At 30.2% G+C, this 16,835-nt stretch overlaps 2 protein-coding genes and 1 non-coding gene across 3 annotated transcripts; 2 read left to right on the plus strand and 1 right to left on the minus strand.

Annotated features, from left to right (window-relative positions):
* Positions 1-322: 322 nt before the first annotated feature.
* On the minus strand, positions 323-5,453 carry LOC107647829 (protein NRT1/ PTR FAMILY 5.2). Its single transcript, XM_016351875.3, has 5 exons — positions 5,250-5,453; positions 4,809-5,026; positions 3,252-3,811; positions 2,047-2,543; positions 323-773 (listed from the first exon to the last, which is right to left on the minus strand). The coding sequence occupies exons 1-5, from the start codon at positions 5,371-5,373 to the stop codon at positions 370-372; spliced, it is 1,803 nt and encodes a 600-aa protein (XP_016207361.1). The 5' UTR covers positions 5,374-5,453; the 3' UTR covers positions 323-369.
* A 979-nt stretch (positions 5,454-6,432) lies between these two features.
* Positions 6,433-6,517, plus strand: TRNAM-CAU (transfer RNA methionine (anticodon CAU)). The gene is given in 2 exon segments: positions 6,433-6,470; positions 6,482-6,517. It is a non-coding gene; the product is annotated as a tRNA-Met (tRNA).
* Positions 6,518-8,305: 1,788 nt separating this feature from the next.
* On the plus strand, positions 8,306-10,191 carry LOC148554917 (protein FAR1-RELATED SEQUENCE 5-like). The gene is made up of 3 exons (XM_088490547.1): positions 8,306-8,388; positions 9,419-9,422; positions 9,595-10,191. The coding sequence occupies exons 1-3, from the start codon at positions 8,306-8,308 to the stop codon at positions 10,189-10,191; spliced, it is 684 nt and encodes a 227-aa protein (XP_088346673.1).
* The last annotated feature ends 6,644 nt before the right edge of the window (positions 10,192-16,835 follow it).

Raw genomic sequence — 16,835 nt, forward strand, 5'->3', positions numbered from 1 at the left:
AATAAAAATATAATTTTAAATATAATAAATATGTAATTATAAATGTTACATACATGAAATTATAAATATTATATTAAATAAAATAACTTTATATTATTGTCATTACTCTATATAATATTTGAAAGTATGTAGAGTCAGATTAATGAAAGTTATTGTAAAATATACATAAAATGCACTATTAGTTATGTTTAGTTTTGTATATGCTAGAAATGCATCAGTAGATTTCTTTTCAAGCATACATGAGTAAAAGCCTCATGTAAATTTGGTTGATGTTCTAATCAACATACAAGAACAGTATCATTTGAAGCTTTATTATTATCTACGTTTTGAGAATGCTAATATGTAGTAACAAAAGAGAAACTATTTTCCCTAAGGATTTTGGGTATTACTTTGATTTAGTTCCATTTTGTCATGTGATGAAGCATTATTATTTTCCATCTCCAAGCCAATTAGTGAGGCTTGTGTTGCATCATGGTTATAGACAAAGAACTTTGCAGCCACCAAAAAGCAAAGGAAATTGATAGCACTAAGAATGGCCAAGAATGCATAATAATAATCCAAATGAGAGACATTCAGATTATCCAAAATCCAACCCTTTTGACCATTGTTTCTCTTGGTGAGATCAGCAACTGTTGATATAAGGAAACTACTGAAAAACGTTCCAATGCTGAAGCTTATGAAAACATACGATGTTCCTAAACTTTTCATGCCTTCTGGTGCTTGATCATAGAACAAATCTAGCTTAGCAACATCCACAAAGGTATCAGCAATTCCTGCCATCATCATCAAAGATGTTGAACTCAATCCAAATCAAATCCAATAATAAAGTTTCTAGCTAGAAATAAATTTAACAATAATGTTGCATCTTACATGATGTGTATTTTGTACACATATTTTACATGGTGACTGATTTTTTGTATACAATATAGTATATAATTATTAGTAGTGATCAGTATAGTAAAATCAATAAATTTTTAAACATGATCTAATTAATTATATAGAGAGTGTAAATTTAGTATCCATATTTCAAATTCGATCAAATTTAATCAATTATTAAATATAATTTTTAAAATTGATCAAATTCAAACTATATAATTTCATATAAAAAAAAACTTCAAATTTATGCTTTAATCCATGATCATTTTAATTTGCTAGTAAGCTTCAACTTATGTATAATTTTACTTAAATAAAATTTTATTCTATACATTTAAATATAAAAGTAGAGTTATTTATTATTGTTCATTCATTTTATTTACCTTACTAATTATTATTTTCTTAAAAGCTTACTAAACCAAATTTAATTTAAATGGCCAGAAATTGGATCAGAATGAAATAATTGATCCAAAAATAAAATAAGATAAACAGTAATATTTAAAAGACAATAATCAAATATCCCCTTAACTAATATAAAATTATCTTATTTAGTATTTATTAATTTTTATTTTTTATTTTTTAATATTTATTAACTATTATTAAAATAATTATATAATTTTATATATAATAAATATGTAAATTATATGCATAAAACTATAAATATTAAATTAGATAGGTTAAAGTATACTTTTTTGTCTTTTGAAGTTTGACAAAAGTTTTAAAAAGTACCCCTAAATTTTAATTTGTTTTAATTTTGTCTCAAAAGTTTTCGATTTGCATCAAATATACCCCCGATCAATGACGACTAATTTTTAAAAAAAGTTGAAGACCAATTTCACAACAATTTCATAAGAACAATCCTCACCACAAACAAATCAAGCATAATTTTTATCATTATTGTTAAATTGGTTTTAAATTTTTTGAAAAGTTAGTCGTCGAGGATATATTTGATGCAAATCGAAAATTTTTGAAACAAAATTGAAACAAAATAAAATTTAGAAATATTTTTAAAACTTTTGTGAAACTTTAAAGACAAAAAACATACTTTATTCAATTAAATAAAAATTTTTTAATTATTATCTTCCTAGCATTATGATGATAATTTTTGATGATATAGATTTTTCGTAGAAGGCCATGAGTTGAAACCGGAGCGTGGACATCCATAATAAGTACCTGCCAATGCAAACTGGGGAAGCAAGATGAAAATAGAGAGAGGAAGGATGTCATGCTGGCCCAAGAGGTTGTGTTGTCTTGCGACACTGAGTCTCTTCTTCTCAGCCAAACATGCAGTAGTCATTATAACAATGTGAATCACAAGTCCAATTCCAAGTCTCTGAAGTAAGGTGATCCCTCTGGGGTTCTTGGTGTAGCGCCTAACAAGAGGAACAAGGATACGATCATAGGTAACAACACTGAGAAGCATGAATATGTTGATGAATGCAGTGAGACATGCTGGTGGGATCTTGAAATTGGGTCCTATGCTTCTGTCCAAAGTGGTGCCTTGTTTGATGAACAGTGTGTTTGCTTGTGCTATCACTGTGCTTGGCATGCATGTTGTCACCATTATTGGAACCATTTTCATCATCTGCTTTGTTTCTTCCACTTGTGTCACTGTGCATAGCATCCATGCCCGTCTTTGCTTCGTCTTTATTGCAGCTTTGTCAAGGAAACTACAACCATTTCAATTTTAGTTTTAATTTATAAAAAATAAGTTTAGAATAAAATATATTTTTTATTTATTCAAATTTTTATAATATTTTTTATTTATGTCATATATTTTACCCCCAATAAGTTAATATAACACAATTCCTTGCTATTACATCTCATGTGAGTTATCTATTTCTTTAAACAAATTCATTTCTTTTCTTTTGATAAAAAAAATTTGGGTAAAGTATATTTTTTGTCTTTGAAATTTTATAAAAATTTCAAAAATATTTGTAAGTTTTATTTTGTTTTAATTTTATCCCAAAAATTTTTGATTTGTATCAAATATACTTCTGACGGCTAATTTTTCAAAAAATTTAAAATCGATTCAACAACAATTTCATAAAAACAACTCCTCAATCCAAGCAAATCAAGCATAATTTTCATATATTATTATTAAATAAGTCTTAAATTTTTTAAAAATTTAACCATCAAGAGTATATTTGATGCAAATCGAAAATTTTTGAAACAAAATTAAAACAAAATAAAACTTAGAAGTATTTTTAAAATTTTTGTCAAAATTTCGAGAACAAAAAGTATATTTTTCCCAAAAAAATTCCTCTGACTTCTTTTTTTAGGGTTACCGATGTAAAATGCTTTGTTGAAATAATTTAACCTTAATTAATGATAGGGCTACTGTGTCTGTGTACTATAAATTCCGTTTAATTTCTTACCTTAATGAAGGGCTATGATAAATTCTGTTCCTCCCATTAATTGCATACTCCTCAACACTAAGCTCATGTAGTTCTTTTGGATCATCAGGGACGACAAGCTTCCACTTTCTCACAGCAGCAACAATCACTTGAAGCATCCTCGTTAATGGGCTTCCAGATGGCGACTTGTGCCTATAAAAAGGAGTCCCAAACAAAAATACCAAAATCGAGAACAAAAGCCCACCTGTTGGGATCCCATACCCAAGGGCCCAGCCTACATTGTCTTGTATATATACCAACATAGTGTTTGAGAATATGGTGCCAATTAAAATGAATGTGACCCACCAATTGAAGAATGAGATCTTTTGGGCCTTTTCTTTGGGCTCAAACTTATCAAATTGGTCCGCGCCCATTGTGGAAATGTTGGGCTTAGTGCCACCTGTGCCCACTGCAATGATGTATAGGCCCAAAAAGAATAGGCCCACTTGCAATAATGTTGCTTTCTGGCAATCTTTGTCTTGTGGACATCGTGGCGGTTTTAGTGCTGGTAGTGAAACCGCTAGAGTCAACAAACACATTCCCTAATAAGTCCCAAAAGAAAAGTTATATTATTAATTTATTATTATTATTGTAGACTTGTTGAAGAGATATATAGGAACAGCAACAATAAAACAAGCAAGAAATTTGTTATCTACACTTTTAAGTTTTAATATATGAGATAGTGTTAATTTTCATATCAGAATAAAGTAATAGTTTAGTCTTTAATATATGGGCTGGGTTAAATTTTAATTTTATTCTTAACATTTTAAAGGTCATATTTTTTGTGTCAAACATATGTCTTGTGTTATTATTTCATTTTAATATTTTGATTGAAACATTTTTTTTTTAAATATCATTTTTCTCCATTATATCATATAGTAATTGTGGAGCCTTAAAGTGGAGAAATAAAAATATATATAATTAAAAAAAGAACCATTTTTTTTAAATTCAATTTTAATTATATGATAAAAATAGGACAAATTAAACACACTTTGAAACCAAAATAGACCTTTTAAATATTAAGAATATAATTTTAATTTAGTTCAAATATTAAAGACTAAAATATATTTTATTTTTTGTATTGTTTACACTCTTAATAAATGAGACGGAAATCCAATTTTGTTAAAAAATTTGACAAAACTTTTCTTTTATATAATATTAAATAATCTGATCTGTTGGACAACAAAAATTTTCTTTTATCTTCCGCATTACGTTATATATGTATGTATAAATAACACAACTTTCTTCAAGTAAGGTAGTTAAGTAGAGTTATAATAAATAAAAAGAAAAAATTGTTTTATAAATGTTAATTTTTATATCCTTATAGATCAAATTAAAATGTATTGACCTCCTATACTTAAGTTAATTGGATTGTAAGGAGTCTACGATCCATCCAATTGCTCGAATAAAAATATCATGTGGACACAAAAAATTAGTCAATAAATTAACTATTATATATTTATATATTTTAATATATATTTTATGATTGATTTTGTAATATATATATATATTGCTGTATGACATTAAATTGATATATACCAAGAGGTAAATGGCAGATGAAATTAGAAAGGTCCAATATCGACCAAGGTATGCATCGGCTATGTAAGCACCAATGGCTGGCATCAACCATACAACTCCAACCCAATTGGTTACATTTTTTGAAGATTTGACGGTCCCTTCATGCAGCTCCTTTGTTAGGTACACCACTAAGTTTGATGCTATCCCATAGTATGCCATCCTCTCCACCATTTCATACCCTACAAATATTTAATTTTGATACATTGACAATATAAAATGTTTTACACAAATATCTAATTATATCCGGCTATTTATGTACAGTCAATATAAAAAATAATTATTTTTATTATTATGTTGTTGTACCATTAAATGTACGAATAAAATTAAATTTTAATAGTTACATTTAAAATGTATGTCGTTCATATATTTAGATAAAAAAATAATGTAGCAGTGTATGTTTACCTACTATGAAGGAGCAAGCTTTCCATCTCCCAGTCTTTGACCTTAAAACGGGTCTACCTTTGAGGTCCACTGTGCCATCTTCAGTGTAATCTTCTCCTTTTTCTTCACTCAACAACACTCCCATGATGCTTGAGAAAATCAAAATTAAAGATATCACACACTTCACAAAATTTTGGCTCTTGTGTATGTGGGTGGGGATGGACTCGGGAGTATTATTATGAGGTTAGGTTTAATAAGCTTCTATTATTAATATGTTATATATAAGCTATGATTGGGATCCAATATGATTTTGAAAGCTTATTTTTGTTTTATAGCGGTCATTAAGCTTCTACGTTGTCCATTTGCATGGGCTAACTAAAAACGGAATCTAGAGGGGAAAAACAAACGGAGTCAATCTTAATTATTATTTTAAGAAAAAATATAGGTAATCAATAAGATTTTTGAATAATGTGTAAATAATATGAATTAATAAGGTTAAAAGAGTAAATTTAGTTAGTAGCATTAAATTAGGATGTACTGTATTTTCATTTGATTAGTAATTATTCATGTTGTTCAAAATTTTCATTGTCCCCTAACACTCCCCTTATTTTAATTGTCTTGTAGCACTTGTTGTTTATGCACACAATTGAACATGTTTAGTTTACTGTAATAATTATGTAATTTTCATCTACTTGGCGATGACGTCTTTTTTTAAAATATAATTAATCAACTTGTATTTCAATAATCAATCTGTTGAAATTGGAATGGCTCACGACATAAAAGAAAGCCATTTCTTCGCCAATCTCTTTCTTTTTTTTTTTTCCATAAGATTTTAGAACAATTTTATAATGAAAAGGTTTTTATGTGAAAAAAATAAAAAGAAGTGTATAATTTATTTTAAAAAATTATTATAAATAAAATAATATGTCTTAAATAAATATCTAATTATTTATTAAAAAAATTTCATCTTTTTAGCATTTTTTCTCTTTACAATAACATGGATCAAGATTTTAATACTCTTTAACTTTTTAAAAAGAGTAGGGTAAGGTAACTAATTTTTTAATATTATTTTATTTATTTTAAATTTTAGATTATAAATCTTAAATTATAAACATAAACACAAAGTTGGTTTCTTGTAATTATTTTTTAAAAAAAATGTCAAAAGTAATAATCATAATACACAGCACGAAAAATACATGCACATGGGGTGGTGGCGCAGTTGGCTAGCGCGTAGGTCTCATAGCTTAAGAGTAATCCTAAGGTCGAGAGTTCGAGCCTCTCTCACCCCACTATTTTTTATTTTACTAATTTACTTATTCTTACATAATTAAGTTATGATTTACTAATTTACTTATTCTTACATAATTAAGCTATGATTTAACTCTCTCACCCCACTATTTTTTATTTTACTAATTTACTTATTCTTACATAATTAAGCTATAATTTACTAATTTACTTATTCTTACATAATTAAGCTATGATTTAACAAGAATAATATTTGTCTTTTAAATTTTAGTTTTTATTTTTCATATTATTTTTAATTAAAATATATTCCTATTTTTTAGATATATATTATTAATTAGATTTAATTTAAATTTTCAACTATTTTTTTTTATTTTTTTAAATAAAATAAAAAAATTTATTTTTATTTTATCTTTTATTTTCTCTTTCTCCCGTACGTAACGTCGTCATCACCATCATTAAGTATCACACAAAAATAATATTTGTCTTTTAGAATTTAGTTTTTGTTTTTTATATTATTTAATTATTTTTAATTAAAATACATTCCTATTTTTTAGATATATATTATTAATTAGATTCAATTTAAATTTTCAACTAAAATTTTTTTAATTTTTTTAATAAAATAAAAAAACTATTTTTATTTTCTCTTTTTCCGGTACTTAACGTCGTCGTCACCATCATTAAGTATCACACAAAAATAATATTTGTCTTTTAAAATTTAGTTTTTGTTTTTCATATTATTTAATTATTTTTAATTAAAATACATTCCTAATTTTTAGATATATATTATTAATTGGATTTAATTTAAATTTTCAACTAAAATTTTTTTAATTTCTTTTTAATAAAATAAAAAGTTATTTTTATTTTATCTTTTATTTTCTCTTTTTCCGGTACGTAACATCGTCATCACCATCATTAAGTATCACGAAGCTAAGCTTTTTTCTCGAGCTCAACATTACTTCAAATAATGAAAGAATTTTTTTTATTGTAATTATTCTTTTATAATAAATAATAAATAAAATATTTTTAAAATATATCCAAAAATACATATAATATAATTTTTTGATAAAATTAAGTAAACACGTCTAAAATAATAAATAATGCACTAACTATTTTGTAACCACATCTAAAATTATCAAAAATCATAAAAAGATTAATATTATCAAACATAAAAATAACAGTTACTATATTTATTTAACTATGATAGTTTCAAAACCATTCTTACAAAACTGAAGCTTTTTTCCTCAAATACAAACAAAAACATAAATTAAAAAGATAGAATATTTTACTAGAGTATATATGAAAGATGAAAGTGCCTTATTTGAAGAATTTTAGTAGTATCTTTTGAAAAAAAGTGATTTGATTTATGGTATAATTTCTTAATTATATTTAAGATACATCCAAAATAATAAATAATAAATAAAATATTTTTAAAACACATTCAAAGATACATCTAATATAAATTTTTTTGGTAAAATTAAGTAATTAAACACATCTAAAATAACAAATAACAAACTAAATATTTTATAAACACATTCAAAATTATAAAAAATTATAAAAATATAGATTTGAAAATAGCAGTTATTATGTTTATTATTTAGTTATAATAGCTTCAAAGTCATTCTTATAAGAACGAAACTTTCTTCCTCAAATACAAATAAAAGCATAAATTAAAAAGATATAATTTTTTACTAGAAGAGACGGGAAAGATAAACAACGCGTTACACATCCAAATATTGGCAGAGAAGTGCGACAAAGAAAAAGACCGTTTTGATGAACCTGATAGAAGAACGTGGCAAAGATGGAAGGAGTACGGGATAGAAAAAGAGCACGGCATGACGGAGGAGGGGGCGGGTGAGGAGTGCGGTGCGAGGGAGGAGCGCGGGATGGGGAAAGAGTGTGGCAATAGAGGAGGAGTGTAAGGCGCTGCAAATCTAGGTTTTACGGATGTGAAAGGTTTAATGGAGTGAAACATGCATTTTGAAATATTTAAGGGTTATTTTGGGATTGTTAGGGTTTAAAAAATTTAAAATTAAATTTTAGTTTTTTGAATTTGTATTTTAAATTAAAAATATTAAATTTATTTGGATATGTTTATTTTAATTTTTTTAAATTAGTATAATAAAAAATTGTTTAAAAAATAAATTTAAAGAATATCTAATGATATTAATGTTTTAATTGGCCGGAAAAGCTCTACATCCATGTAAAAATTACATGGATGTTATCCAAGTACCTTCCACTACATGCGTTTTTTCCTACCCACACTCGTTTGTTTTACACGCGCCTCATATAATGTATATAATGTAATCCTTTTTTTTTTTGCGTGATCAACCTTTCTCAACGTAAACCTTTCTCAACGTAAATTTTGTTCTCTTCTCGCGTTTTCTTTCTTTTCTCTGTTCGCGTTTTTCTTCTTGTTCTTGTTCTTCTTCTTCTTCCTCTTCTCTTTCTTCTTCTTCAACCTAATTAAATTCGTTGTTCTCCTCTATTCGCGTTTTTCTTCTCTGCATTATGGATCTGGATTGACTTCAACGTAATTAGTTTCGTCCTTCTTCTTCTTCTTCTTCTTCTTCTTCTTCTTCTTCTTCTTCTTCTTCTTCTTCTTCTTCTTCTTCTTCTTCTTCTTCTTCTTCTTCTTCTTCTTCTTCTTCTTCTTCGATATGCACTTATGAATTGAAACAACGAATGAATCAACTTCAAATAAGTTGAATGAATGTGATTTAGATAATTCTTCCGAAACGCATCAATTTGATGAGGTTTAGATTATTGAATTTTGAATCGAATTCAATGGAATGCAATTGCTAATTTTACTTGAAATGAATTGAATGGACTAAGGTAATCTGTATCTGAATTGAATTGAATTGAATTGATAATATGTAAATTGTAGACAGAGTTGTTTTGAATTCGGTTTTGTATAATGGTTTCGTTCACTGTGAGTAACTGTTCAGTTCGGTAAGTACTATAGAGTTGTTTCACCATGTTCATGTGTTCGGTTCGGTATGCAGAAAAGAGTCTAAAAAAATTAGACGAATATATTCTGTTTTGTTTTCTAAGCACTATATAATTGTTTCACCATAATTAAGATTTCGATTCACTGTAATTAAGATTTCGGTTCACCGTGCAGACCAGCTGTGTTGTGGATGAAAAATTTGTCCCAAAGATGGGAATGATTTTCAAGGCACTAGAAGAAGTTGGAAAGTTCTACAAACATTATTCCAAACATGCCGGTTTTTCTACGAAAATAAGGAACACGACTCGGGACGGAGACAAGATTAAGAATCAACTAATTGTATGCACCAGAGAGGGGAGATGGAAATCCAAGATATCTCCAACTTTGAAGACAAACCCTTCAGCTGGGTTAAATTGTCTGGCTAGAATTTACGTACACATAATGAAGGATGTTGGTCTTTGGACAATTTCCAAAGTTGTTTTGAATCACACACATCCTTGTTGTCTAGACCAGGCTGAGATGCTCAAAGAACACAGGGAGCTTAGCATGTTCGTGTGTCGCACCATCGAAATCCACAAGGAAGCTGGAATCAGACCGAGCAAAACTTACCAATCATTTGTGGCAGCAGCTGGCAGCCACCGTGAACTAGATTTTATAGAAAAAGAATTACATCACAAGGGAAGCACGGAATATTTCCGAAGAAGACGATGCCAAAGAATTTGGGAAGTACCTAGTAAGAATGAAAGAGAAGAACCAAAATTTCTTCTTTGAGCTCAACCTTGAAGGCGATCACTGCATTAAACATGCATTCTGGGCCAATGCAAGAAGCAGGGCTGCATTTGAGTATTTCGGAGACGTGGTTTCATTTGACACCACCTTTAACACAAACAGGTATTCGGTTCATTCAAATATATTTTGATGTTCAGTGCATGTATATATTTTGGTTCACCATGGTCTGCTTGTTATTTATGCAGGTATAATTTGGTTTTAGGTTCTTTTGTGGACATGAATCACCACGGCCAGTCGACACTTCTCGGATGCATGCTGATGAAAAATGAGGACATCCAATCATTCAAATAGCTATTTGAGTGTTGGCTACGTTGCAGGGGAGGGAAGGCACCAAAAGGTATTCTTACCGATCAATGTGCATCGATTCAAAGGGCAATTGAGCTGTGCATGCCAACAACAATTCACCGTTGGTGCATCTGGCACATTATGAAGAAGATCCCAAGCAAATTAAACGGCTACAAGGGACAAAATGAAATTGAACAAGAGATGAGCCATGTTGTTTGGAACTCGTACACAAAAGAAGCATTTAATAGAAACTGGATCGATTTCCTCAAAATGTACGGCCTCGGAGGTAACAAGTGGTTTTCAGGTAATTGAGATTTCAATTCGAATTATTTTCATGCTCATATCTTTTTTTCCCAAAGCATGCACTGTTTTTGGTTCACCACACCTTATGGGTTCGGTTTGTTTTTTGCAGAGTTGTACGAGGATCAGCATATATGGATTCCAATTTACTTGGATCACCACTTCTGGGCTGGGATGAGAAGCACACAAAGGAGCGAGAGCATGCATTCATTTTTCAATAAGTTCATCACACGGAATAGCTCCTTGAGACAATTTGTGAAGCAATACGACAATTGCCTAGCAAGCACAGAGAGAATTCGATGCTGTAGATTTTCACATTGTGATACCGTGCGCAACAAAATCAGCAATAGAGGCACATTTTCAGCATCTATATACCCATGAGAAGTTCAAGGAAGTTCAAGCTCAATTCAGAGGCAAAGTGAACTGTATCACAAGATTAATGCATTCCGCCCTAGGTTTCACAACATATGAAGTCATAGAGCAGGTTTCCAACTCCACATTCAACAAGTTTGTCGTCACCTACGACGCAGTATCACGAGATGTAAAGTGCCATTTCTTGCTGTTTGAGTCTAGGGGCATATTGTACCGCCATTCCCTAAGCGTCCTAAGCTTTGAGCGAGTGGATAACGTGGCACCGAAATACATATTGGAACGGTGGAGCAAGAACATAAAGAGGAGGAATACACACATCAAGAGCAGTCAAGATGAACCTCTACTGGAGCCGAGAAGTAAGAGATTTGACAAATTGGTGTTTCGGTCGCACAATATATGTGAATTTGCATCCGAGTCTGAAGAGTTGACCGGAATTCTGCACCGAGCATTTGACAAGTTCAAGGTGGAGATGGAAGAATATCAAGAGAGAAGCAAAGAAAAAAGTTTGTTAACCCACAAAGAAGCAACATTAAGCAATGTGAATGATCTTCAAAGCCCACCATGTGTCAAAACAAGAGGCCAGTCCAAGAACATACTTGGATCAAACCTGGAAAAAAAAAGATCTCAAATGCCATGAAGAAAAAGAAAAAGACAGCTCCAAGCAAGGTAAAATTGACTTGCTTTTGATTAGGTAAAAATTCAATTGTTTATTTTGCTAATATACAATTAATTATGTCTTTTGTAGTTGAACCTTTTAGACTCCGGATCATCGATTCAGTCAAGCTCCACTCTTTACAATGCACCAGATATGAATTATCCAAGAGAGGATTGTACAAGTTTTAGTTTTTATTAATGTAAATTTTTGTTCACCCATGAGCAAATTTCGGTTTACCATGGTTATAGCAGGGTTAATTTCTGACTGTTGTTAGTCTTTAATGAATAATCACTTTTTTTGTGAAATTCTTTATTCCAAAAGTTAATTTTTTCTTTATTGAATAGTCAACTTATTTTGATATGTCAGAGAGTTCAGGTGTTTCTGAAACTGAATAATGATAGAAACATTTTTTTTATAATTAGTTCTTTGAATTTCTGTACAGTATGTTTTCAACTTTCGGTTCGACTAGTGTAATAATTTCGGTTCACTGTATTTTTTGGTGTTCTTCACCTATTGGTAGGTACAATGATTGCAGTCACTGGAGAACCTGGAACAAATCAGCAGCCAGACGGTTCCAAGAAATATATAAATTAACATCTCAGAATAACAGAACAATGAGTAATCCTTCTTGAATCAGATATAAATATTAACATTTGATATATATATATATATATATATATATATATATATATATATATATATATATATATTGATATTAAGAATAGATATATACATTAACATTTACATTAATATTGACATATATACATTTGAAGTATGCATTTTTTGCTTTTTTAAATAAGTTAAACAAAATATTGTTAATTACAACCAGTTAATTGTAGTATATCCTATTTACTATCTAAATCCCTAGATGAGAATTTACAATAAGGGATAGAGTGGGCAGCAGATGGCTTCGGGAGTCTTATTGCTTCAAATTTCTGAATCACTTGGTCTCTGATTTTGTTCATTTCATGCAACAGAATGTGCGGACCATATTGGTACCTGAAGCTATCAATCTCGGCCTACATTTCAATTGAAAAGAATTAGTTACATAAGAAATGAACCCAACTGAAATAAAAAAAGAGAGAAGTTTATAAATTTAGAAAGTACTAACTTGTATCCAAACTCTATATTTATATCTCTTCCTGCTTTTGATCTTTTTATGGATCAATTGTTTCGAGCCATTTCATTACGTATATTCTACAATCATAGCTAAGCAAGAATTGAGTATAATACGATCAAAATAAAACATATTAAAAATAGCACTATAGAAGAGAAAGATTCTTACTCTGTACGTTGACCATTTAGTAGGATATACTCTGCTTCTACCCCAGTCCATCCTCCATTAAGGGTTCCGCCCCAGCATAAACCCTCATCTGAGAAATTATTAATCCCTGAAAGGTATGCAAAAATTGAAAAAAATAAATCAACAACAGTGAACCGAACTCATTTCATGTACTGAATAATTTGAATAATTTACAAGAAAATAACTTACAACAAATTTGTTCAGTTTTACTCTCAATTTAGGTATACCTTTTGGCAGCTTATTGACAGGGTCAAGCACATAGAATTTCTTTTTGTTGACATCGGTAATCCACAATCACCAATGAACTCCATTGCAAATTGGCACAAATAGCTAAAATTTGGGAAAATAATAAAATATTTCAGTCGAAACAATAGCAAACAAGAGAATTATCAAAGAATTTTTAGAAATTACAACTTACAAATGGATGCGATGCAAGTTTTCTTTTGTCAAGAAACTGGCGGTGGTGGATATATTGTTCAATATCGAACTGGTAGGCCTTGTTTGTCCTTTTATCAGTGTAGGACTCGCCATGTGTTCCCAACATAAAATTCTGCAAAACGAATATCAGTTAAATCACATTTGCATTGAACCGAACACAATTCATGCACTGAACCGAACACAATTCATGTGTTGAATAATACTTGAAAAACATTCAATCATCAAGAGAAAAGTTTTCTTCATGCAAAAGAACTCAACAAAACACATAACAATCAGGTGAATCAATATTAACATTCCCACTGAACCGAATAGTAATTAGCAGTGAATAAGAAATTTAGCTTACCACAATATCCAGCGGCACAATGTGTATTTGTTTCTGATACCGGCGAACTTTTATTTGGTTGAAAATCATGCTGTGTACACTAACCACCTACATGATAAAAATTTATGAGATATACTATATAAGAGTATTTATAAAAATCATTAACGTTATTGCAACTGGCAAAGAATTTACCGTGGCATGCACGTGTTCTTTGGGCATTAGAGACATAAAATATTCTCTTAACCCCTCGTAAAGTGCCTCATGTTTCAAGACGAATATTGCATCATATTCATTGCTACTATCTCTTGTCAGTTTCACATGTGTCATCCAATGATAACACTTTTCAATCAACTCGTTCCTGATTTTTATCTTTTTCTCCGGGGTTTTGAAAAATTCAGCAGCTGGTAAGGTTGGTTTTGAAGTTGTTGCTTCAGCAAACTTTAATACTGTCGTCACTCCAGCATCTACCACTGCCTCTTCCAGGATTTCAAGCTGTGAAACACTCGGTTGAGAGGGCTGAGTTGGTTGAGATGCTGGTGGACTTATCCTAAGGCTAAAGGAAGGCCTTTCATCTTTCCTTTGCCTAGGTTGAGCAGCATTGCAAGATGATAGATATTTAACAATAATATTAAACAAAAATGATATTAATCATTATAGTGAACCGAAATCTAAACTAATAGTGAACCTAAATCCAAACTTATAGTGAACCGAAATGATATTAAACAAAAATGATATTAAAGAATTTTATGCTTACACATTAACAGGTGCTTCTTGTTCTGATTGCCGTGCCACCGGAGGTTCTTGGGATTGTTGCTGTTGTTCTTCGGCAGGGCTGTTGCATTAAACAGAAAACAGTTCAATAACAATCCATAATTATTATCCTATACCATTAAAATTAATAAAAAGAATTTTTATGTGAAACTTACTCTTCATCAAAAACTTCATAGACATAGTCATCTTTGAAAAACTCTTCAATAACAGAACTCGTAAAAGACATCGTAACACCCTGCTTTTCGGGTTCTGGAGGGCAACTGTAAGAAACAAAAGAGAGTCCAAAGACAAGAACACATTGAATTCATTTTTGGTTTCAACTGAACCATAATTAAACCATATAGTGAACCAAAATTATCGGTATTTGTATAAGCAGTAAAACTTACACATCAACAGGTGCTTCTTGTTCGGATTGCTGCGCTGTTGGTTCTTTGCAGGGCTGTTGTTGCTGTTCCAGAGGTCTGCTGCATTAAATAGTAAATATTTCAATAATTATCCTAAACTATTATCATATTCCATTAAAAATAATAAAAAGTATTTTATGAGCCCCCAAACCGAATCCCATTGATGCACTGAATAAAAGAATATAAATAATGAAACAGCTAGAAAAGCATTGAACAAGATTCATGTGGTGAATAAATATTTATTAACTTACTCATTATCAGAAGTTTGTTGTGTTTCATTTTCTGGAGGGACATAGATGAAGTCATCTTTGATCAACTCTTCTTGAACAGAACTTGGAAGAGACAATGCAAGAGGAGGTCTAAGGAATGTAAACAAGGATAAAGTTAATGTTGAATAATTGTTGAGAATGAGTTTCTTGTCGAGACTCAATGATTTTCAGCTCAGAATCAGGTGTAGCTCTAGTGACATTTAAACATATTTTTCTTGTGATTAATTAAACAAAAATTATTACCTAAATCTAAAAGAGTAACATAAATATTTTTAACTTACACTGGTGGAGTTTTAAAACTCTTTCTTGGGTAGATTTTTTTTTTCTAAAATATTTTACCGGGCTTTCCGGGATATTTTTCCTAAAAAAAAGATAACAAATTAAAATTAGAAACCAAGATTAAAAGCAGAGGTCTAGAAGCACATTAAATTCATTTTTGGGCAACCACTGAACCGAAAGTATAATATGCAATGAACCAATTTACCTGGTATTGCTCGCGGCCTTTACAGAAGGTGTAGAGCTTCCTTGAGTTTGTAAGAGTTGCTCGCTATCCAGATTTACAGTCAGCACTCTAAGCAAGATAAATAAATATTAGTAATTGAATATAGAGGAATTAGAAAATGTTGTAGCAAAAGTAAGCAAAGAAAGAAAAAGAACTCGGGAATAATAAATTGAATCTTACGTCTGAGAGAATTCATTTTGTGCCTCTGGTGAGTCAAACTGATCCGGAGCAATGTTTGCTGACTCAGCTCCATCATTTCTTTTCTTTAATCTCTTTTCTCTTATCATCTCCAATGCTCGTTTTCTTCTTTCCACAGCATTGTCTTTTGCTGGTTCAGTTCTGAAAGTTCATAAAATAAGTATCAAGGAACCTAAAACGCAGGTATCAATAAAAGAAAATATGATTCGAGAAACTTACTCCTTGTCAGATTGGACTTGTGTTTTTGCCATCCTTTGCGGTTGTTTTCTTTTTATTACAGGTGTTTTCTCAATTTCATTTTCCCTGGAAGACAGACAAACACATCAAATTTATACCAAAGAAAAATATAAGCAAGAACAAGACACTAACAAATAAGTCAACCAAACTGACAGACGCCACCGAACCGAACTAAATTAAAGTGCTAAAATGAAAATTAGAAGCTCATCGAACCGAAATTAATTCATTTGCTGAACAAAACGTGATACATATGCAATCAACAAAACGTCTCACAGAAATTACGCAATACTTACTGGCTTTCAGATTCGCTTGTGCTTTCTAAATCTATCGGCATAGGCTTTGTTTTTTTGGTTTTTTTTTAATCACCTTCGGTGGTTGTTTTCTTTTCTTTATTTCGGTTTTTTCGATTTCTTCTTCTTTGCAATACATAAGAACAAGTGCATAAGAACAAATTTAAGCAAATACAAGTTAAATGAAATCAATATGAAAATTAAACTTACTGGTTTTCAGATTCACTTTTGCTTTTTGAATCCGTGGGAATGCTTTTTTCGGATTCAGATTCGGAAAATC

This window comes from Arachis ipaensis, chromosome B6, assembly GCF_059453495.1.
Source record: "Arachis ipaensis isolate K30076 ecotype BB chromosome B6, ASM5945349v1, whole genome shotgun sequence".
Taxonomy (NCBI): Eukaryota; Viridiplantae; Streptophyta; class Magnoliopsida; order Fabales; family Fabaceae; genus Arachis; species Arachis ipaensis.

What these genes read in the sequence shown, in the direction of transcription:
- LOC107647829 (XM_016351875.3), bottom strand. Translation starts at nt 5,373, where the DNA reads ATGGGAGTGTTGTTGAGTGAAGAAAAAGGAGAAGATTACACTGAAGAT. An exon ending in CATCTGCCATTTACCTCTTG is followed by an intron (nt 3,812 to 4,808) that starts GTATATATCAAT and finishes GGGACTTATTAG; the next exon opens with GGAATGTGTTTGTTGACTCT. An exon ending in TATCATAGCCCTTCATTAAG is followed by an intron (nt 2,544 to 3,251) that starts GTAAGAAATTAA and finishes AAATGGTTGTAG; the next exon opens with TTTCCTTGACAAAGCTGCAA.
- LOC148554917 (XM_088490547.1), top strand. Translation starts at nt 8,306, where the DNA reads ATGACGGAGGAGGGGGCGGGTGAGGAGTGCGGTGCGAGGGAGGAGCGC.